Genomic DNA, 24,404 nt, shown 5'->3' with positions numbered 1-24,404 from the left:
AAAAAAGTACTTAACAAAGGGCAACTAGTGCTTTTAGCTCAAGATATGTATTATTTGTGTTCTATGTATTTTTAACTTTAATTGAGTCTGACACAAAAATATAAGACCACTGCCTTTGGGACTTGGGTAATTATTGCACAGAAAGTAAGCCAATGGGCACTGAAACTACAAAGAAAGGATATGGACAAAACACAGTGACATTTCTCATTCTCAGAAACAATAACTAAAAGGAGAAAAACAGGGAGGGTATAGCTCAGTGGCAGAGTGCATGCTTAACATACACAAGGTCTTGAGTTCAATCCCCAATACTTCCATTAACCAAAAAAAAAAAAAAAGAGAGAGAGAGAAATAGCTATTAAACAAACATGAAAATAAATCCAACATCATCAACAATATAAATCTAAACCTAACAAATTACTTAGCAAAGTTATAAAAATTTTAATACCTTAATGTTAATAAAAGTGTTGCAAAACTACAGTGCCATGCTTTGAAGGAGATAATATAAATTAGTATAATTCTTTCGGAAAGAAATTTAGCAATATACAGTGGGGCCCTTTTTCATCAATATCTCACTTCTTGGATTCTAACCTAAGAATATAATTCAAATGATAGAGAAACTCATAGTCACAAAGAATACTTAACACTTCATTGAAAGTTTTAAAATTTTGTATCTATTCAAAAATTTCCTTTATTTGGGGCACAGTTAATCCCTAACAAATGCTTATTAGTTAACTAATTTCTGAAAAATCAGATTTACTATTTGTCTTTTGTATTTATCTATGGATTCTAATATGTTATACATTTAGAAAAGCTTTCTATATAATGTGTGTAGAAACATTAATACATCTGTCATTTTTAAGAACAGGATTTTTCATTATCTATTTAATTTAGGACACTCTTTTGAACAACATCATTTAGATAAATAAGAGTTTTAGAAAAAAATATCTATACATTTCCCCACCGCCTCTCACTCCATGGTGCTGTCTAGGGATGAGGTTAAAGTCATATAGATACTAAATGGGAAGTCACCTTTTCTTACTGCCCGAATAGTAATGATTTAATGCTAGGAAATCCAGATATTATGGAAAACTAAAGGCCCTGGAGAATTTTTTTTGTGTTATACTTTTGCCCTATGTTTCAAATTTCACCTCTAGGAAATATCCAACTGATATGATACATTTTATACTCAATTCTATGGCCTACAATTTGAATAAATATTGTGAATAAAATAGTGAAAAAATATAATGAATAAACCTGTAACTAAATGTTCATAGAAGCTTTATTCATAATAGCTAAAAATAGTACAGACAACCCAAATGTCCTTCAATGAGTGAACTGTTAAAAAAATTAACAAAACTGTGGTATAGCCTTACACCATATGTACTATTCAGCAATAAAAAGGAATGAAGTATTGACATATGCAACAACTTGGATGGACTGTAAGGGAGTTATGCTGAGTGAAAATAAAAGCCAATCCAAAAAGTACATCCTATGTGGTTCCACTTATATAACATTCTTAAAATGACAAAACTGTAGAGATGGAGAACAGATTATGGGTGGCCATTGCTGGAGGTTTTGGGGTGAGAGGAAGGTGGCTGGGGACTTAAAAAGGGTAGCATGAGGAATCCTTGGTAGTCACAGGAATCTATATATGTGATTAAACTGCACAGAACTAAATACACACACACAAGTGAGTGCCTATGAAATTGGTGGAATCTAAATAAGATTGGTAGATTGTATCAACATCAATTTCTTGGTTGTAATACTGTACTACAGTTATACAAGATACTACCACTGGGATAAACTGGATAGAGCGTATTCTATAGTGTGAATCTACAATAAGTTCAAACTAAAAAGCTAAAAAAAATTTATGAAAAAATATTTGCCCTAAGAGAGTTGGAACACTGTTAAGATATAAAACATAACAATAAAGGAAAAACACTTTTTAAGTGTTAAAAATAAAAACTGATGTGATCATTTGATTTTTAAGAAATCATTTCCAATTGTAAAATGATTATAAATCAATAAAAGATGTTAAAAAAAAAAAAGAAATCTTTTCCATCTGTCAAGTTCCTAGCTAGAGAAACTTCCTTCTTTTTCAGGTAGTGAAGACAAACTGAAGAGACCTTGAAAGTACTTAGTGAAGAGTCAAATCATTCTTGAAGAATTAAGAAAACAACTTGTGACCGTACTAGGCCAGAGTGAGCAGTTTTTTCACTCCTTTCTACCATTCCCAAAGTGTGCAAAATTTACTTGCTGACAGATTTTCTTGTTTTTAATCTTGGCCAACTTCTAAAACTGAGGCCCACCTTTAGAAGTGAAAAGTGCACCCAAGATGAAATGGATTATTGCCATGAACCATTTCAAGAAAAGAAACAATGGGATAGAAAATCCATATAAACTTCAAAAGAAAAATCTCGGGAAATACGGAAAGTCTACTCTTTTATCTTGTTAAGTATTCAACACCTGTGAGGCATTTGTCCTGTCATGCAGATCAGCCCTAAAACAAGTTTATGTGTGTATGTGTGTGTGTTTAAATTTTAGCATTTGCTATTCATCAAGTCAATTAGGCATCTACAATTAGAACCCCTATAAAGTGTGCTTTAATCCTGCTCCACACCCATTGGAAGGAATGAGGCTGTACAACAATGTAGCTCCTGTATGAACAAGCAGTCTGTTCAAAAAAGAATTTGGGATTGTAACACTGGCAACCTTAGATACCTATTGAGGAAACAGTGCTCAAAAGACAAAAAGCACTGTATTACATACAATTAACCCTATACTCACGTGTGTATGAATTCTGGGGGAAATGAAACAATTAAGGGCCCTTATACGTAGTCACCTAACACAAGAAACAAATTTAAGTAAGCATTCAGAAATAAGGCAAGAATTCAGTTTGTTATAAACAAAATAAAATTCACTGTGATGTTAATTTTTACTCATTTTGGTGCGCTACCCAGAACAAACCATAGGTGTGTGTACTGTCACTGTACAAGTTGTTTATGGTTTTGAGCTGTAAACTGTAAGCCTAATAATACCATTCTCGACAAATAATGGCTTTATACATAGCTTAAATAATTAAACGTCTACCAAAAACACAATTAGTATTTCTGTAATTACCTAATAAATGGGATTTCAACTCCAAAGTAAAAGACACCTATCTTTATGAGATACAGCCATATTTAAGGTGTGCTTAGTTTACTCTTAAGATTTAATTATCTCAAAATGGGTAAATTAATTTTTGTGGATTTTATTCAATTTATGTTTTAATGCAAATAGGAAAATAACACATGTGAGTGTTACTAATAGTATTCTTTTTTTATTGAAGTATTGTTGATGCATAATATAACTCACAGGTGTACAATATGGTGATTCACAATTTTCAAAGGTTATACTCCACTTATAGTTATTATAAAATATTGGCTATATTCCCCATGTTGTACAATATATCCTTATAGTTTATTTTATATATAATTGTTTGTACCTCTTAATCTACCCTATATTGCCCTTCCCCCTTCCCTCTCCCCATTGGTAACCACTAGATTGTTCTCTATATCTGAGTCTTTTTTGTTATACTCACTAGTTTGTTGTATTTTTTAGATTCCACATATAAGTGATATCATACAGTATTTGTCTTTCTCTGTCTGACGTATTTCACTTAGCATAATATCTTCCAAGTCCATCCATGTTGCTGCAAATGGCAAAAACTCATTCTATTTTAAGGCTGAGTAGTATTCCATTGTGTCTGTGTGTATATGTATGTATGTGTGTATATATATATATGCGCCATATCTTCTTTATTCATCTGTTGATGGACAGGGGTTGCTTCTGTATCTTGGCAACTGTAAATAATACTACTATGAACACTGGAGTGCACGTATCATTTCAAATTAGTTTTTGTTTTTTCAAATATATATCCAGGAGTGGACTTGCTGGGTCATATGCTAGCTCTATTTTTAATTTTTTGAGAAACCTCCAGACTGTTTTTCCAGAGTGGCTGCACCAATTTACATTCCCACCAACAGTGTACAAGGATTCCCTTTTCTCCACATTCTCATCAACATTTGTTAATTTGTGTTCTTTTTGATGACAGCCATTCTGACAGGTGTGAGGTAATATCTTACTGTGGTTTTGATCTGCATTTCCCTGAAGATTAGTGATTCTTAATGATGAGTGGGACACTGATGCTATAGACCAAAATGACATGCAATTCTTTTCATTGCTAATTTGTGTAGTCTTAATATGAATGTCATTTTTTGGTATTTTTGATGAAACATCTGAGAAAATAAGTGGAGCAATCCAAAACTGAATCAAGAAATATTTATCCTGTCATATTAGAGCCTCCATACTTTCCCTTTTCTTCAATGGGGTTCCAATTTTGTCCTAAAAAAATCTGCCTATTTTTCTACAAAACTGATTACCCATATTTACCAGATGCAGAAAATTATTACTAGACAAGATGTTAATGGCAGAACCTAGCATGGACACAAAAAACATTTATTAAAATGGTGGCATTCTAAAAATCTTATTATCAGTGCTTTTTAATAATAAACTTGATATTGAAAGACATTTAAAAAGGCAAAAAAACAAAACAAAACAAAACAAAAACCTGTATCCAAATGAATTCAGATGCATCTAAGTTGTTCTGAATATCTAAGTAGGAATTATATACCTCAAGTGCTACCATTCAGAATATTTCTTTTCCATATTTTTTAACCTGACATGAAAGTTTAAAAGTAATGAGTCAATTTTGATTCCTATATATACTTCAAGACCTGCAAAGTCCTGATAAGTCCATGTTTGATGTCTTTCAAATAGCCTCTTATAATAGTTTTTCCAAGTGGATCCCCTACCATAAAAAAAATTAAGTACCCTTCAGGCATGTCTTTGATGTTATCACAGAGTCAGAAGATCTAGTTTTATATGGAACTATGTGGAGCACATTGACAAAGGACTGTTAAGAAAAGTCTTGCTTTCAACAAATCTGCCTGGTCCCAACCAAAATGTTTTTAAATAACATGCTAATTAAAATAAAAAAAGTAGTGCTCATTCATTTAATACTTTAAAGAATCCATAAGTGATTTTAAAATTGGTAAAAGTAATCACTATATTACAATATACCAGAAGTTATTGTCTTTCATTAGCTCAAACATATATTCAATATCTACCATTCATAAAGCAAATGGATATTAATCAAATACATCAACAACTGCTGTATTTCTCCCTTAAAGTTTTTCAGTGTATATAGACTAATGCTCCTGGGAGTGTGATGGTTATTAGAGTATAGCCATGAGGGATATACAATTTAAAAAAAATTATCCACTATGTAATATTTGTGGGTCTTACATGACCCACAAATAATCTGATAATGGCATGCTGTTCTTACTATTTTTCTTGATCCTTCTTCATCACAAAATAGAAGTCTCCTTAAAGAAGTTGTGGTATATTTATACAATGGAATACTACTCAGCCATAAAAAGAATAAAATAATGCCACTTGCAGCAACATGGATGGACCTGGAGATAGTCATTCTATGGGAAGTAAGCCAGAAAGAGAAAGAAAAATACCATATGATATCACTCATATGTGAAATCTTCAAAAAGAAAAAAGAGGACACTAATGAATGCATCTACAGAACAGAAACAGACTCATAGACATAGTAAACAATCTTATGGTTACCAGGGGAAAGAGGGTGGGAAGGGATAAATTTGGAAGTCTGAGATTTGCAAATGATAACCACTATATATAAAAATAGATAGAACAACAGATTTCTTCTGTATAGCATAGGGAATTACATTCAATATCTTGTAATAACCTTTAATGAAAAAGAATACGAAAATGATTGCATGTATATATATATGCATGACTAGGACTTTATGCTGTACATTAGAAATTGACACATTATAACTGACTATACTTCAATTAAAAAAAAAATTCTAGCAAAAATAAAAATAAAAAAATTTAAACAGAAGTCTCCTGAAGACCCTGACACACCAATGAACATGGAGAAGAAATCTGCCAAACATTTTATCCTTGTTAAATTAAGAACCTAAAAAATGAAACTGGCCCAGTTTTAAATGGAAATGTATGAAAATTCTAAGATGACAATTATGTGCCAAGGAAAACAAGCAGTTTGGTTAAGTAACGAAACAACAGCAAAAAATAAGTCGCATATAAAACAGTATGTACACTTGTCACAATACAAAAAACTACATGCATTTTTTTAAAAACTAAAAAAGAATAAACAAATGTCATTCTTGTAAAATGGTGATTTATTTTTCCTTTCCCAACTTTCTACAGTATTATCTAAAAATGGAAAATGTAAAGTAAATGGGTAGTAAAGTATTTCAGAGTTTTAGTGAAATAAAATTTTGATTTTTTTATATATTATAAAATTTCAAAAACTGATATTTAAGAAAATGTTCCACTGATGCAGCTATAAACTATGCAATTCAGATACCATTTACTAATTTCTTACTATATGCCAAGCATTTTTATCTACAGGAACAGTAGGTAGAAAGATGAGTAAAATAAGGACTCTACATAATAAAATTTTAGTGATCTTCTTAAAACCAGTTATAAAAAACAGAAAGTAATTTTTTGAAGGATAAAGAATTTAACCTTATGCTTGAAGACAGCAGGATGCTAATACTCCTCTATCAAATGTTTAATAAAAACTCAAGTACAACTTGTTTTATTTAAATTGCTTCAAAATATTTGTATTTCCTTTACCTCCAGGGAATAAATAAACTTTTTTTTAATACTATATAGATCCTATGATAGTTTAAACTTGAAGCTGTTCCTATTGGTAAACGTACATGCTGGGGTCATAGCATTATAAACCAAAAGAAAGACAAAGCTTGGCCTACAGCAGAGGTTGGGAGATGTTATTATTCCTTTCCAGTTTTAAAAGAAGTGCATGTAGCTAATTACATTGTTGTTATCAGTGTTACCAAGACAGACTGTCTTGTATGTGGCTTATTTTTGCTATCATTCATTGTATAATTATATTGCATAAATATTTTCTTAAAGAGAATTAATACAATGCCCCAAAACCCCACTGTGTCTTCTTCTCTGTTATTTTCTCTGCTACCATTCCCACCATACAATTCATAACTCACTCACTGAATGAACAGCAAGTCAAGTCTAAAACTCAGAATCTTTCCTCAATGTTTCACACTAGATTTTCTGGGGGAAAAACAGTATAGTGTAGTGAAGAACAGAATTAATGTAAAATATTCATATTTGTCCCTGGACATATGACCATAAGTACAGTTCACTTTAAAATCAGATCTTTTACCACTAACAACAAATTTGAACTCCTGCCTTTTCATATATTTGAAGTCAACCAATCTGCCTCATATATAAACAGCTCCTATCAATCAATAGGAAAAAGGCCAACAAGCCAAGAATAACCAAGTATATAAACAGTTACCTTACATCATATACAAAATTTAACTCTACTTTGAGATGAAGGACCTAAACATAAGAGCTAAAACTATAGAACTTTTATAAGAAAACACAAGGGAAAAGCTTAATGGCAATGAATTTGGCGATGATTTCTTGGATATAATACCAAAAGAAAAGGCAACAAAAGAAAAATAAAATTAGACTACCAAAATTAAAAACTTCTATGCATCAAAGGACATAATTAACAGATTGAGGAAGCAACTCAGAATGACAGAAAATATTTGTAAATCATATATCTGGTAAGAGACTAATATTAAGAATACACAAAGAACTTCTACAACTCAACCACAACAAAAAGCAATTTGATTAAAAAATAGGCAAAGGACTCGAACAGACATTTCTCCAAAGATATACAAATAGTCAATAAGCATATGAAAAGAAATCACTAATTATTAAGGAAATGAAAATCAGAACCACAATAAGATACCATCTCACACTCATTAGGCTGGCAAAGAAAGAAAGAAAGAGAGAAGAGAAAATAACTAACTTTGGTAAGAATGTAGAGAAACTGGAACACTTGTGCATTGCTGGTGGGAAAGTAAAATGGTGCAGCCGCTATGGAAAACAGTATGATGGTTCCTCAAAAAATTAAAAATAGAATTGCCCTATCATTCAGCAATTCCACTTTTGGGTATATACCCAAAAGAACTGAAAGCAGGGCCTTGAAGAGATACTTGTATACCCATGTTCATAGCAACATTATTCACAAAAGCCAAAAGATAGAAGCAAGCCAAATGTCCACTGATGGATGAATGGATAAGCAAAATGTGGTCTATACATACAATGGAATATTATTCGCCCTTTAAAATGAGGGAAATTCTGTAATATGCTACAACATAGATGAAGCTTGAGATTTTTGCTAAGCAAGAGGAGCCTGTCACAAAAAGACAAAAGTGTATGATTCCACTTATATGAGGTACTTGGAATAGACAAAATCATAGAGACAAAGCAGAATAGTGGTTGCCAGTGGCTGGAGGAAGAAGTGAACACGGAGTTATTGTTTAGTGGGTACAGAATTTCAGTTTTACAGGATGAAGAGAGTTATGGAGATGGTGGTGATGGCTGTACAGTGTTATTAAATACCACTGAACTGTACACTTAAAAATGTTTAATACAAATTTTATATAATGTATATCTAATGACAGAAAAAAAAAAATCCCCATTCCTCTCCCTTACCAAAAAGACAGGAAAATAATAATTTTCTAAATTTCCCAACCATTTCAACTTTCTCATGTTTATCATTTTGGTCATTTTTCTGTATCCTCCTAGAAGTCAGCAGTTTAAAAAACCATAAAGGGGCTAAAGAAAAGTAATCAGTATGTGAAACCTGTTATAACTTTTTTGTAGTATCCCATTGTCTCCAGCTGGTATGGTTCACAGCAGGCATTGATAATACATAATGGTTGCTGCTTCATAGTGATAGAAACAGCTAACATATATGGCTATCTGCCTGACACTCTTTCAAATGCTATACATATATTAAGGTATATAATACAATACGAGGTAGCTATTATTAGTATCTTTATTTTATAGGTAAGGAATTTGAGGCACTATAAAGTTAAATAACTGGCACAAGGTCACCACCTCTATTCAAGTGGTGGATAAGGCTTTCAAATACCGGCAGTCCAGATGCAGAATTCAGGGAATTAACCACTCCATCACAGGGCCTCTTTTCCAGCATAGCACTATTCCCATCCACTCTCAATCAATGAAAGCAGGCACAGAGATGGAAGTTTTAGGGTTAGCACACTATATACTGTTTTACATAATGTGAAGCTATCAACTTTTCTAGCATCATCTGTCCACCTCAACAGTAAATTCCTATCTCCCATCCCATTCCTTCTTGGAGATACAACAAACTGTCTATAGTTCCTTGAATAAAATCAAGCTATTATCCATAAATTTGCATATGTTATTCTTACTACTCAGAACATCCTCCCTCTCCCCCCACCATCTTTTATGCCTGGATAATTAGACTTAATTCAATTGTAAAGCCTGGTCTGATAGTCTGATAGTATAACACACACACACACACACCCCACCTATCCCGGTTCTTCCTTTATAACCCCAGATAACATGGTACATTACAAATAGGACTATATATGACTCATACATATTACCATTCACAAGGTCTGGCACATAGTAAGTGCTCCCCAAAACACTTCTTGAACAAGTGTCTCCAAGTACTCTGAGGCTGCAAGAATACTGGGGTTCATATTTCAGAACCTATTAATTAATGATGAGTCCATTATGAGGTTCTTCCAGAAACTAAATTTACCACGGGTAAGTTCCAACACAGACCCACACAATGTACTTTAGATTGAGGTGGATCATATTTTAATGGCTCTCCAGTGTTAATCTTAAAACTATAAAGCACTGCAGTATTAAACCTATGGTTGCAACAGGTAATCAAGAAACAAATGTAATATGAAGTGTTTCCCACACATGGGAAAAACATTGTTACATTAACACCACAGAATTAGACAGGTATGTTAAGGCTTAATATCAAACCTTGAGTTTAGCATTAATTGTTTAATTTTAATAGTATACATTAATACAATCACATATAATATCCATATACTCATCCCAAAGGCATCAGCTCAATCCTCTGAACGTTCACTGCACTTCACATAAACCTTTTAGCACTGGTTTCATTATACTGTAATTATCTGTTCACATGACTCTATCGGACTGCAGGATCTTTGAAGGCAAACTGCCATTTACTTTTGTATCTCAGTGCTCAGTGGCAAACAGATAACTGAAGGTTTACTGAATGACCTAGGTAGTATTTTTATGTCTATAAACAATTCTGCAAATAATTTTACAGAAGAAAATTAAGTTTAGAGGTTATGTAACTAGACCGAGATCACAGAGGAAGTAGATAAATGAAATCAGAATTCAAATCCAGCTCTTCAGTCAACAATTTCTACGCTCCTTCCACCACACCATACCTATTACAAGTAAATAACTACATCTGGTGCAAGAGCTACAGCCTGCAGCAGCTGTCTGTAGTTAGAAAGTAACAATTCAATGATAAAAACGAATCAGAAAAAACTCCATTTTTTTCTGCAAAAAGTAAAGGTCCTTTAAAAATGGTTAAGTTTGAACTGTCATACAAAATTACTTATTACTAATTTAGTCTCCGCAGAATACTGTTGTAAGTATTTAAAAAAGTTACCTTGTACTTCTTTATCATGACACTCCTTTAGTTTTGTCCAAAGATCCTTAAAGTCATTAGATACATCTGCAGAACCAGGACTTCCACAGCCGCTTCCCGAGATGTTCATCTTGCTTAATATGCTCCACACTTTATTGCCTAATGTTTTCTGACCTTTTCTGTTACATTATATAGGTCTGAAATTGTCTTTGGCTAGTTTAAATACCTGAAACGACAGATTGCAACATAAATGAGTTCTGCATTTATCTTTATGTAATTTGAAGTCAGGATGACTTCAAGCCCAGCCAGTTGTTCTGTTTTCCATATTTACCTACAATCACTTTAGAACTGGCAGGGGCAAGGGGAGGAGGGTGGAAATGAGGAGAAAAGACGATTATGGTGAGAAAAGTCCGATTTCAGTTATCTGGCCTTACTGAGTTAAGCTAAATTTTCAGGCAAATTTTTTATTCCACCTACAAGGAAGTTAACTGCCTAAATTATGTTAAATTGAAAGGATTCTGATATACAGAAGTTTGTAATCATTCGTGGTCAGTATTGATTCACCATTCTAAAAGAATTTATTGCTTTTTTAACTTTTGAGTTGATATGGAATGTAATATGTTGAACCAAAAACTGGAAAACATTCTGTGATATTCTTGACTTAACAAGCATTCACATATATACACAAACTCTATACACAGACACATACTGTAGAAAAGCAAGAAAGATGACTGACATATTAACATGAGTATCAGAATAGCTTTTTCATAACAAGAGATATCAGTGTGCAAGATATAGACACAGCAAAGATCTATGAATACAGAAACATCTAATAACAAGGCCACTAGGGTAAAGCTATTTTGTGCCTCTCAGAGTAAAGGCACATGATTAAATTTATTACTTGTGTAGCCCCTGAAGGAAGCAACAGGCCATAAAGAAGTTCAAGTGGATTAATAAATATTTTAACATGTGTTCTTAAACTGAAACCATTAACTAGCTACTACTAAAAAAGTAAACTGATTAAAAAGTCTACTAAACTTCACATCTGGCTCCTTAGCCAATGCCTTACCATTGCTAACAAGTACCCAAACTGTTTTGTCTCTTGCTATTTCTTGAGGTCTTTGATGAAGAGGCTAAGATAAGCAATGGTATTTCTAAAGGGAGCAATATCATGTGAGAAGCTACCTGGTAAACTATAGAGCAGTAAAGAATTAATAATACATTTATTAAGCTTTTCAAAAATTGTGAATATACTTTTTTTAGGTAATCAGTGAAAACTGAACAGGTTCTATATTTTACATATTAAGAAATTCTTTTTTATTTTCTTGGATATGATAATGAGATGGTCAGGTTAAAAACAAAGTCCTTTATCTGTTAAAGATAAATAATGAGGTGTTTACAGGTAAAGTGATATGTTCACTGGGATTTGCTTTAAAATATTCCAGCTAAAACAATAAATGGATGTTGGTTGGGGATATGTATCATGCAGAACTGAACTCTAACAATTACTGAAGCTGGGCAGTGGATGGGTATATGAGTGGTTCATAATTCTAGTGTCTCTCTTGTGTATGTTTATTATTTACATAAAGTTTTTAAACGTGGGATTGGGTGCTCTGCATTAATACAGCTTTATTTACAAAGAGGCTTGTATTCATCTATTTATTAACCCTAAAAGATAAGTCAATGGGCCTATACTATTGCCAATAAAAAACACCATTTATTAAGTGTTCACTATATACCAGGGGTTGTACTGTTCTATATTCTTTTTTTTAACTTAATCTTCAGAAAAACTGAATAAAACAGCTACTATCATTAACTTCATTTTAGAGTTGGAGAAACAGGTTTAAGAGATAAGTAACTGGTCCAAGGTCACATTGCTAGAATATGTCTATGTCAGGGCTGGAACTTAAGTTGTGATGCCAATTAACTCCAAAAATACCTGTAAGTAGCCAAAAAACAAAAGGCAAGTATTTCTATTAAGCAAAAAGTTCAAAACAAAGTTTTAGTTACTTCAATGAACAATTTATAATTGAAGAGTATTAGTTTAAAACAAATAGTGTACAATAAGCAACCTTTAAGAAACATATCTATCTTCAGAGGAGGTAAAAAGGTTAAGTGCACCCCCCACACATAATAACAATTTATCAATACTAAATTTGCAAATTCTGACTCAGAAAATCCTTTCCAATCTATCCTGCAAGCCCAGCACTTTTTGCTGGCATTTCTTTTGATACTGAGCATTTCGTTGTTCGCTGCAAGACGATGCATTTTAATTTCTCAGAAATGTGCATCTTGCCTCTCAAGTTGCATTCTAGGCTCAAAGGTCTGCAATAATTTGATGCATTCCTATGCATCCTGCTGCTGCCTAAACCACCACTTTGAAGATGCTCAGTAAAAGTTTTCTTTCCTGTCACCCCACACATATTCATACAGTGAGGCAAGAGCCGCGCCTCAGATCACACAAGGGCCCTGAACAAATGAACAGTGACTTTGAGTGGTCCTCTTACGAGCAGAGCGGAGATCTGGAGGCTCCCATCCCAGGACCCTTAGCCATCAGCCGCTCCTCCCGCGTCGGACAGGGTTAGCGGGCCGTCCTTACCGAGACGCTCCACAGGAGAACCTCACGATTGGCGCCGGAAGCGCGCGCGGCGCCCTCCGGCACAGGTCGGCGCATGCGCGAGGCGGGCTCGGCGCCGGGAGGCAGGGTCTCAGCAGGTGCGGAGCCCGAGGACAGAAACGAGAGCGAGTTAATCCTCGCTCCGGCCCCACCCCCTGCCTACTCCTCAGACTCGGCCCCAGAGCCATACAACCACCGCCACCCCGGGGCCAAACGCCTACGGTCAGCCCGCCGTTCTAGACCGGAAGCAGCCGCTAGGACCCAGCGCTCTGGGTGGGAGAAAGGAGATTGCTTTTACTCACGACTTCCAAGATTGCCTCTGGATTCTCGAAAGACCCAGCAGGGCAGCGGGCAGGCTCTGGGGCTGGGGAGGGACGGTCGTTCGCTTTTCTCCTCTTTCCCTCACTAATGTGCCAAACCCGCGGCGGCAAAGCCACCCCCTCGGGGCAGCCCGCGCTTCCCGGGCGTGGGGGAGGGCCCCAGGGCCCCCCGCCCGCCTCGCCCCGCCCCGCCCGGAGCCCGCGCGACGTCACGCGGGAGTTCCCGCGACGTCACGTCCCTTCCTCCCTCCGCAGAGCGAGGCGGCGCCCCTCCCTCCCTGAGAAGAGGAGAGGGGTGGGTCGCGCGTCCTACCCCGAGGGGCGGTGACTAGAGAGTGAGCGCCACCTCAGCCGTCGAAGCGGCTCCAGGAGCTGGCGGCCCCCACAGCGTTTTTGAGGTGCCCTGGAGAAGGCTCACGCTGTGGGGAGCTTCAGGTTTTACTGAGAAGTTGTCAGTCTGTCTGACTTAAGCCCATTTCTGGAAAAGCACGTACGAGTGGCCTGTACCAGATGGAACGTTAAAATTCACTGAGGAGGGAATGGACACGGCTGAGTCTAACGTAGCTTAGGCCTCGTAGCTGTTACCTAGTTTAGTGATGTGACCTGACAGGACTAGGTCGCGTGGCCTTGTACAAAACGATGTATACTTTGCTCAGGTTAGAAAAAGTTTCCGAAGAACCTGAAATGAGACGGAATCAGAAATGACGCATTATATGTTGGAACAACATGCTGTTAGCTAAAATTTTTTAAGTCAACGTTTTCTGTAGCTGTTTGTTTATAACATTCAAATTGTTAGTATATTTTCCTATTTATTTTGGTTTTCTAAAATAAGCAGTTTAGTGTTAGAAATTCTGCAAATGAAGCTGAAGAAAGTAAGAGACGAGAATCACGATATCTTTTAAAAAAGGTTAGCACTTTTCTGTAATACAGGGTAATATTATAAACTTTAAAACGTTGAGTTGTATTTAGGCAATCATAGATATCAAGTGTAAAGGTAATTTTCCCATTCATCCTTGATCTTAAAGGATGAATATCACAGCTTACTTACTCCTTGCAATTGGGCAAAGTAGGATGTTTCTCTACGATCCTAGCAATGCTGTGGGAACCTTGGTATCTTTAAAGAGGGCTGCTGAACATTCATTACCCTGTTAAAGTAACTATCATTCACTTCCAAGTTTTATCTTGTTTTAATAGTCTTTTCAGTTAGATCCACTATATACCTTCCCACTTGACACTTATTACAGTTTAAATTATTTATTTAATTAATTCTGTCTCCCTACTAGACTCAAGTTTCTTGAGGTCACCTTTTTATCACCAGACACTAACCCAATGCTTGCCAGTCTCTGGATAAATGAATGAATTGGGCATCCCTTGAGGGATTCTTTTTTTTTTTTTTTTTTTTTTAAATTTAAGTGGAGAATAGTTTTGAATCCATTCAAAATCCTTAGATTCTCTTTATGGAATTTTATGATAGTCACTTTAACAGTGGAAGCAGTGGGCATCGGTGTAGATATTTGCCTCCAGTAAGGAGGCTTAAGACCCACATAGTGGAATAAATTATGAAGTCCTAAAGATCTATGAGAAAACTTCATTAACAGAGAAGCAGATATTTTGAATTCTTTGTAATACAAGGTTTCTCAAATCTTATGGCTTAGAACAGTGCTTCCCAAACTTTTTCAATACTTGGAAAATGAATACTTGATTACATATTGTGATAAAAAGATGAGACTGTTTTTATCCAAAGGATACAGAAATTAGGATTCCAGCCACCTCAGGCCCAGCACTGCCACCTTGAGGGCTGGGATTTTAATGTCCTAGCATACATATTGGAGGCCACTGGTTAGGAGGCTTGATTTAAAAATTGTGTAGTGAAATGGTTAACATGGTAACTTTTATATATGTACTTTTAACCACAATAAGAAAAATTGTGCGGTAGCACTAAAAAACTCTAGGATTCTTAGAACTGTAGAATTTTGGAACTATGTAGATTTCGAATAATCCAACACAAGCCATTTTACAACAGAAGCTCTTTGTTGATTCTGCATTCTTCTCCTACAGCTGGGTAACTGAGGGTTGTGAAGGAAAAAATTACATAACATGTTAGACTGATATCACTAAAATTACATGGTTTCAGACCTCATGTCGGGCATCAATTAAACCCTAAAATCGCCTTTGTTCAGCTCCTTCTGTTGCCTCTGCTGTCTTCTAAACCTTCACTGTTTTCCTCAAACCTCTGTACAGTATTCTCAGTCTCAGCAGACACCCTAACCTCTTGGTTAAACAGTTGGACTCAACAGGTGTGATCTTCCTGACCTTCCCTTTTCCTTTCTCAACTCTGTGAATTAGGCAATACCATTTTGCAGAGAAGAATGCAACCCAAATCCAATTTCTTCTCACCAGCTCTTCTGTATCTACCTTGGGGCAAACCACCATCATCTCAAACCTCTTCTGCAGTAATAGCCTCCTTTTTTTTTTTTTTTTTAAATCAGAAATATCTTTCTGCTTCCACTGTTTTTCCCTTTACAGTGTATTCTCCAGCAATGAGAATGATCCTTTAAAAGTTAAATCAGAATATAACACCCCCCTGCTCAAGACATTCCAGGGTCTTCCCATCACTTTAGAATAATATCAACCCCCTTTCCATGGAGTCAGGACTGGTCAATCACTGTATACTACTGATGTCACCTCCTAAATGCAGTTCTTAACTAGTGCTTTCCTTTCCATCCTCACTAGTATTGCCCTAGTTTTGGCCCTGATATTTTTTACCTGGACTAGAGCCTCCTTGCTTCCAGTCTTGCACCTTAATGCAGTTTCCACACAGCTGCCAGAGAGCTCAACCTTAGTTTCTGATCTTGGCATTCCCTTGCTTAAAACCCTTCAGTGGCTCTCCATTACAAAAAGACTAAAATCCAATCCCTTTAAAAATGCCACAGAAGCCCTTCTTAACCTTGCACCTCTGCTTGTTGCCTCACCCTTTCCCTCTAAAACAGGGGACTGCTTATAGTCCTCCTTCCTGTTCTTTGCTGCTTCTTTGTCTTGGCTCATACAATCCTCTTCTCTTGAAATTAGCTCCACCCAGATCCTATATAATTCACTTTTATACTTAATCCTTTAAGACTTAGCTCAGATAGTACAGTTTCTAGGAGGAGACAACCTTAATGTCTTTCTTCACTCCTCCTTCCTATCCCTTTCCATAAATAGTATTCTCTTCATTTTCCCATGTGTATCTTCGTCACTACATTTAATACCATTATATTGTAATTGTTTTTGTATCTTTTATCTTACCCAACTAAGCTATGGGGGATTCCTTGATAGTAGAGACTGTGCCTTCTTATTCTTAGGTCTTGCCAGAGAGCCTTAGCACAGCACTATCCAACAGAACCACACATATAATTTAAAATTTTCTAGTAGTCACATTAAAAAAAAATAAAAACAAACAGGTGAAATTAACTTAATATATTTTATTTAACCTAATTTATCTAAAATATAATCATTTCAACATGTAATCCGTATATAAATTTATTAATGAGACTTTTTACATTAGTTTTCTTCATACCGAGTCTTCAAAAATATGATGTGTATTTTACCTTTACAGGATATCTCAGTTTAGATTAGCCACATTTCAAGTGCTCAAAGCCACGTGTGGCTAATGGCAACCATACTGGAGAGCACAGGCCTAGCATATGTAGTGAACAAGTAAGTTTACATGATTTACCTGAAGAACTAGGATGGAGCTGGACTACCGTGCTGATATCTGATTCTTAGTCTAAGGCTACTTCTGCTGCTTTTGCTGGTCATTTCCCATCTCTCTCCCACTCTGCACATCACACCATTTCCCTCCCCTCCTCGCATTGACACATGTATCCCCAGGCAAAAAATTTAGTGATTAAACCCATTATGATTATTTACATAATAATGTCCGGGACTTCTAATATGAACACACAATACTAGTAAACTGGAGTGAGCTGTATACTACAGTCAGAACTATTTTAAGAATGGAACAAAAGGGATAATAAGATAAAAAAATAAAATAAAGATAATAAGAGCAATAAAAGGGAAGAAAAGCTTTAACATAAAAGAATATTAACTGTCAAAATTTGTATCAACCTAAATGAACACTTGATTTAATTTTTAAAAAGTTGTTTACAGTAATTACTAAGTGTTGTTTGGGAATAGGGGTATATACTTCAATTAGTGATCTTGCCCCAAGTGCCAGAATGTTTTGTTTATGATTTGAGTTGATGGTGCCAAGATTCCAGTTAGGTTGAGCAGTTTTATAATTGCTTTTTATAAAAGATACCGTTAACATTCATGGAGGATGTCAGTATCACAGTTTTTATTTTGACAGTCTTAGGTGGTCATTAAAGTGCTGATAACAGACATTAAAGATTATACATTGTTTTCCAGTTAGAAAAATTAGCCTCTTGTAGTGTAGCCAACTTCCAACTTAGATAAAGAAGCTTTATTTACTTTGATTATCACTATGGCTACATATACCTTCTTCATTTCCCTTTATAAACTATTAAAGTAGTTTGTGTTTTAAAATACTTAGCTACTTCAGTTCACATCGGCAAAGGGCAGAGGTTTACTAGATGTATAATTTGTCCAATTTAAGAACCATTTCCTTATACCTGATACAGTATACTGTGTGCTTGCCTATATGCGTAGATTTGAATGATGGTAGGCTGATTAAGAATGTTAATGATCTGTTATTGCAAAAAGATTTATTGTCAATGGAAAGGGGCATCTTTTTCTTCAAGGTCGTCTTTTATATACAGTGGCTGCTTGGGCAGTATTTCATACCTATGCCTATAGGTTTATGAAGCCCAGGGATTTTGTTAGATAGCACTTAGGCTCTTTCTCTAACACTGGCATTTATAAGAAGCACAGAGCTTAATTGCTATAGAGATGATAAAAGAATTTAAGAGTGATCACCAAGAGCGTAGAGTAGAAAAGTGGATTTTATTTTGGGAATCTTGAGAAATGAATCTTTATCTTTTTATTCAGTAAATATAGCTCTATACAGCATTGTCTTGTTTACATATGTATAATGCTACCATGATGGAAGCTGTGGGAACAACATTTATTTACAGTAATGTAAATGGTAAATGTTATGAAGAGTTAACTGTAGGAACAAGTCACTGACACTTGGAGTCTATTAATAAAAGCATTTCTTGATAGGGTCACAAGAACAAACAAGTTTAATATTTGTTGCTTTGTCCACTTAAAAAAATAATGATTCACATCTTAAATGGTAATTTTTCCATCTATGAATTGATGAATTTATTCACTGCTGGCAAATAGTTGTGATCTTTAATGTACTCATGCTTCTCAAATTACAGATATGTCTTCAGATATACTGGCTGACTTTTTTCTCCCAATTTTTCCCCATTCTAACTATTTTTGAGAAAAATAGACTTTGTTTAAAATATTGGCTTCTTGCATTTCCTAATCCATGTGTTAGTCTAAGGTTAAGGAAGCTTTGATAGTTACCTTTCCAAAAATATTTTATGTTCAGAATTAAGTTCTTAAAGGAGAACTTCATTTTTAGCCAATACTTTTTAATTTTACTTAAGTTATAATCAGAAGTATTAAAAATGAATAATGAAATTAAATTATGTTTTAATTCACTTCTCACCCTTTGGGGCAATTTGTTTTTGTGGATTATTTAGGTTAGATAGAATTCCTCTTCCCAAATCTAGTACACTTCTTGTATAAAGTGACCATGTGCCCTGGATTACCACCAACAATTCTAGTTAATGTCTATTCTTCTGGCTTAACTTTTAACAGGACTCCCATTTACTCTTAAAAATGTCCTGGTTGGGTGGTAAGTAATATGGTCAGAAGCTATAAGGAATTTGAAATATAAACTAATAAAAAGGGAAGATTTAAAGGACCTTTCGTAGTCATGAGTACTTCCTTCTTAACTATGTATAGATCTATATAAACTCTTTTTAAAGAATATTATAATACAGATAATGAAAGCCACAAAAGAATTGTGCTTTTTGGTTTATTGATAGTAATCTGAAATTCCCATTAGTTGAAAAGTTGTTTCTTTAATACCGATAGAAAATGGATTCGAGAAAAACTAGCAAAGATAAAATACAAAATACTTTTCCTACATAGCTTCTCTTTTGAACCTATAACCAACTGTGTCATAAATGTAGAACAGGTACAGTTTTCGTCTTTTCATAGAGGTTGAGAAATTAGATGGTGTATGTACAAACTAGTGGATCAGTTGACCCAAGACTCCAAACCCAGTCTTCTGGGCATAATTCCTGTGTCTATGATCTTTTCAGTATACCATGCTATTTTTGAATAATAGAATCTATAGAAGCTTATTCTGTTTTTAATTTAGAAACTGTTTTTGAGAAAATAACTAATAAAGTTTATGAAAAATTTTTATTACCTGAAGGCTAATTTGAAGTCCCAATGCATTTTTCTGTCTACTTCAGAAAGCTTTACGTTATATAAGTTTACTAAAAGGACTTTTAAATTTGATAGTAATTTGATTTGTCTCATTGAGAAGAGGAAAATAAACTGGGCTGTCTTGGTCAAGGTTGGAGTGAAGCACTATTATATGGATTAATCTAACTTTTTAAAGACTTTTTTTCAATAATAATTTTATTTCTTAGTGATTATGGCACACTTGCTCTTTTACTTGGCTTATAGTAGATGTGGATATTTGGGAAATGAATGTGAATTGACTCCTAATGGAATTAGCAAGTGTTTCTACTAGCTTTCCCAGCCCCAAGTTATAGATTCTTTCATGTAAGAAGTTTAAAACTAAATAGATTGAAGGGCCTGGAATTATGTTGTAATCTCGGAAAGGATCAGAGCAGGAAGTTCTCCGAAAAATTGAGGCCATGTTCTATAGTCAACAATGGCATATAGCCATATTCCCAGCCTATGGTACTGTGCAAATCCTGAGCTGAAGGACGACCAGGGTTTAGGCTCTGGCCCTATCTCTAATTATCTACATGTTTCCTAGAAAAGTCTTATTTCCCCAACTGGAAAAATGAGAATACTCATACTTACTGTGTCTAAAGGGGTTGTTGTAAGAATGAGATAGTATGTGTGAAATTTCTTAAAGAAGATTTCATAGAAATTTGAGGTAGCTTGCCTATTGGGAGGAGAGTGGTAGAAGGCTTTCCAGGCAGAAGGCATGTGCACAGATTCTGCTGTAGGAAGTCATTGTGAATTCTGCAAACTGTAATTACATAGTAATGTATTTGTATAGGTTGATTGTGGGAAATCATCAGCAGCTTCACCTGATTTTTTGAACTAATTATAATTTTTCATTACAATCATATTAAGCAAGTAATTTAACATCTCTGTGCCTCGGTTGTTTATCAGTGATATGAAGATAATAATATATATCTTGGATATTTCACAGGACAGTTAAGGATTGAATGATTATATATATGTATTCAAATAGTATAAGAAACTGTTGTTAATAATAGATTTAAGAGCTATAGCTAATCAGAGAGATCTTTTCAATTGCTAAAATTATAGAATTGTAGTGAAATTCTTGAATTGCTATGCAAATTGTGAGAGATTTATAATTATAGAAGGGATTAAGTTACAATTTATTTAAGTTTAAAAGTGCTTTTACGTATCTTATTTTCTTCAAATAATTAAGTTTAAATAAGTCAGGTAGTTAAATAGTTATCATATTGTTATTTCCATTATATTCTAAGGGATTGTAACAATTATCTAGCCCAACTGCAAAATTGCATAGAAAGGAGAAAGTGATTTATTCATTTATTTCAGAAATTAGTGGTCATAAGAAATTATTTATTTAACAAAGATTGCAATCTATTCAGCTTCAAATACAAGAAAGGGGGTATTAATATCAAGTTGATTATAATCTGAGCAAATTCGGTGAAGACCTGAGTATGTTTGATAACTCCTTTTGCAAATAGTATCTGTTATTATTGGACTTTGTTCAGCAGTGTGTGTCCCCACTTTTTCTTATTTCTATGCCCTCTTCAATTTCCCTTTTCTAATTTATTAGCTAATTTAACCACTTTCTAAGAAATAGTTATTTTTTAAAACTCCGATAATTATTTTATTCTAACATAATTCAAGTTAAATGAAAAGATGATTTGATTTTGATCAGATTCCTTTTTTATCTGTACCTATTTCTTCCTCATTTTCTCTAAGCTAAGTTTCTATCATTGGGCAAACAAGTATGGTATTTACTTAATTAAAGCACATAACTGGCTCTTCAGTTTTCTATTTTTAATCTACTTGATGAGAGCCTTCATCTAACGTATTCTTCAAAACCCTGCTCCAGGATCACATTATAAGTTATAATGAGTTAGTTTTTGTAACCAGACACTATTGGACATAGTCCAAGACAAACTTGTAGTAGTCAAAATTCTGTGTTATACTATAGTGTTATTTGAGGGTCTAATGTAGTCAATCTATTTTTACTTCAATTTTACCAATGTAAACTTAAAGAATAAAGTCTTTGGATCAGTGCTGAGTATTTACAGAGTATGTACTATTTGTTCATTTTGCTGCAATTTGGCTCTTTAAAAATTGGCAACCAAATTCAGGAAATGAAATGTAATTTATTAGAAAATACCTTTCTCACAGAAGATCAAGTTTCTGTGCATCTCAGGTTTTGTGGGAATGGATCAAGTACATCAGACAAAAATAGGCTAAAGTTCCTCACTCTCCATTGAAATTACTGTTCTCATTTCTCAAACAGTCCATTTTAGTTGTGTAGTGTATTAGTTAAAAGTATATTGTTAAACTAAGGGGAAAGCAGTTTGACTGTATTTGTCCTATAATAGTGATGTACTGGATACTTCTTGGGCCCTGCTTGCTCCAGTCATTGCAGTGGCAACCAGATTCCTGACAGCTTTCACCTGACTTTCGGCCCTGGGGACTTCTCTGAAGCCTTTGGGAAAGGAAATACAACCTAAAAGTGTGAGGAAATTAACAACCCGTGAGGCAACCCTTAACTGTTGAAAGTCAGAACTGGTGCATAAATGCTCCTCTCTTATGTTTTCTGGTAGGCAATTCTGATGCAGCTTCATGGCTCCTAAGAAGGTACTATGATTGAGCCTTTTTGCCCATAGTGGGGGATGAATTCCTGGGTGCACTCTTATATTTGTTTTCCCTCACTTCCCATTTCCTCTCCAAAAGAGTTGAAAAACAGTATACTTGTTCCTGAGCAACATATATTTGTTTTAAATTTTGTCAAACAAGCTCTTGGACACTACTAGAGCAGAATGTAACAGCTCACTAAAATGCTATGTAGATGGTATCAACCATTCATTACTTATTCTATAAATATGGATCAAAGATTAATATTTTCAGAAATGTGAATGATCCTTCTATCTCAGACTGTATTTCATCTACTTTCAATTAGGAGACCTCCAAACCTAGACCTGTAGAGATGGTCCTCGACTTAAGGTGGTTTGACCTTAACGATTTTTTGACTTTATGATGGTATAAAAGCCATACACATTCAGTAGAAACCATACCTCGAATTCTGAATTTTGATCTTTTCCCAGGCTAGCAACATGCAGGACAATGCTCCCTTGTGATGCTGGGCAGCTGCAGCGAGCCGAAGCTCCCAGTCAGCCATGCAATCACCAACATAAATGGCCAGTACACTTAAACCATTCTGTACCCATATAACCATTCTATTTTTCACTTTCAGTACAGTATTCAATAAATTACATGAGATAGTCAACACTTCATTATAAAGTAGGCTTTGAGTTAGATGATTTTGTAAAACTATAGGCTAAAGTAAGTGTTCTGAGCATATTTAAGGTAGACTAGGCTAAGCTATGATGTTCAGTAGGTTAGGTGCATTACATGCATTTTTGACTTATGACATTTTAAATTTACAGTGGATTTATCAAGACATAACCCGATCATAAATTGAGGAAGATCTATGTATGTTAAATGTACATTATTTATGGAAGACCTCATGACAGAACTCTGTACTATTGTTCCATGTCCATAAATATTGTACTGCAAGCTGTAGAAAGTTATCAGTCTTGTATTTCTTAATGTTTCAAGTTTCATTTAGAAATTTATTAGATTTAAAATATTCTCATATAGGAAAGGTTTCTCACTCCTAATCTAAATCATTATAAAAAGGATAGGCAAAGAACCTTCAAGAGAGTAGACTTAAGATATAACTTTGAAATAAAAATTTGCCATAAGTTGCATTTTCACTTTGTCATTAATACATAATTTTCTAAGATAACAATTTTCTGATTACTTTTAAGACTATATGTGTTTAACACGATGAGCTATACTGTTTTCTATTTCCCAGTTAGTTTTGATGCATATCAAGTTTAGTTGTTAGTCCTATATTATCCAAATTAGCTATTTATATATAAACATTTTAAAAATATATTTTAATTTTATTACTCCCTGCCTTCTTTTTAATTGTTTATAGTAATATCACCTCTGAATGTATGAAAATTAAATGCAGATTAAATACTAATTTAATGAATAGTAGCATAAAGTTAAATTGGTTGTGTATCTAATAGTTTTAATAAGAATGTATAATTAGTGGGCTAAATTGGTGAAGTGGTACTTTTATCTTTAGGTATATCATCTACATACAGGCTATTCAATTTAAGAGAAAACCAGAATGCACTTACCGTGGATATAAATTCAAACTGTAGTATTCACATAAAGCTTATTTGTATAGCAATTAAACATCTTTCAGGATATTAAAGTTGATTGCAAGAGCGCAATAAGATTAGTTTGTGTTATAAGTGGATCTATTTGTTGGTTCTAATATCAAGTCATAACCTCTTTCCTGTTCTTTCTTCACACATTAGAAGATGTGTCAGTTGACCCA

The 24,404-nt window shown here is 34.5% G+C and overlaps 1 protein-coding gene across 5 annotated transcripts in view; it reads right to left on the bottom strand.

The window, feature by feature from the left end:
* RBBP8 (RB binding protein 8, endonuclease) overlaps nt 1–24,404 on the bottom strand; it is a 75,117-nt gene that overhangs the window by 46,460 nt on the left and 4,253 nt on the right. The window contains exons 2-3 of one of the 5 annotated variants that reach the window (XM_074352136.1): nt 14,150–14,243; nt 10,649–10,853 (exon numbers count right to left, since the gene is read on the bottom strand). In XM_074352136.1, coding sequence (XP_074208237.1) covers nt 10,649–10,757 — 109 coding nt within the window. In that variant the 5' untranslated portion in view covers nt 10,758–10,853; nt 14,150–14,243. Of the gene's footprint in view, nt 1–10,648; nt 10,854–13,134; nt 13,515–13,546; nt 13,765–14,149; nt 14,244–24,404 lie in introns of those variants that run through there. The other 4 variants (XM_074352132.1, XM_074352131.1, XM_074352133.1 and 1 more) reach the window with 4 other exon arrangements.

This window comes from Camelus bactrianus, chromosome 24 (genome assembly GCF_048773025.1).
Source record: "Camelus bactrianus isolate YW-2024 breed Bactrian camel chromosome 24, ASM4877302v1, whole genome shotgun sequence".
NCBI classification, from domain to species: Eukaryota; Metazoa; Chordata; class Mammalia; order Artiodactyla; family Camelidae; genus Camelus; species Camelus bactrianus.
This window is presented reverse-complemented; position numbering and strand designations above follow the sequence as displayed.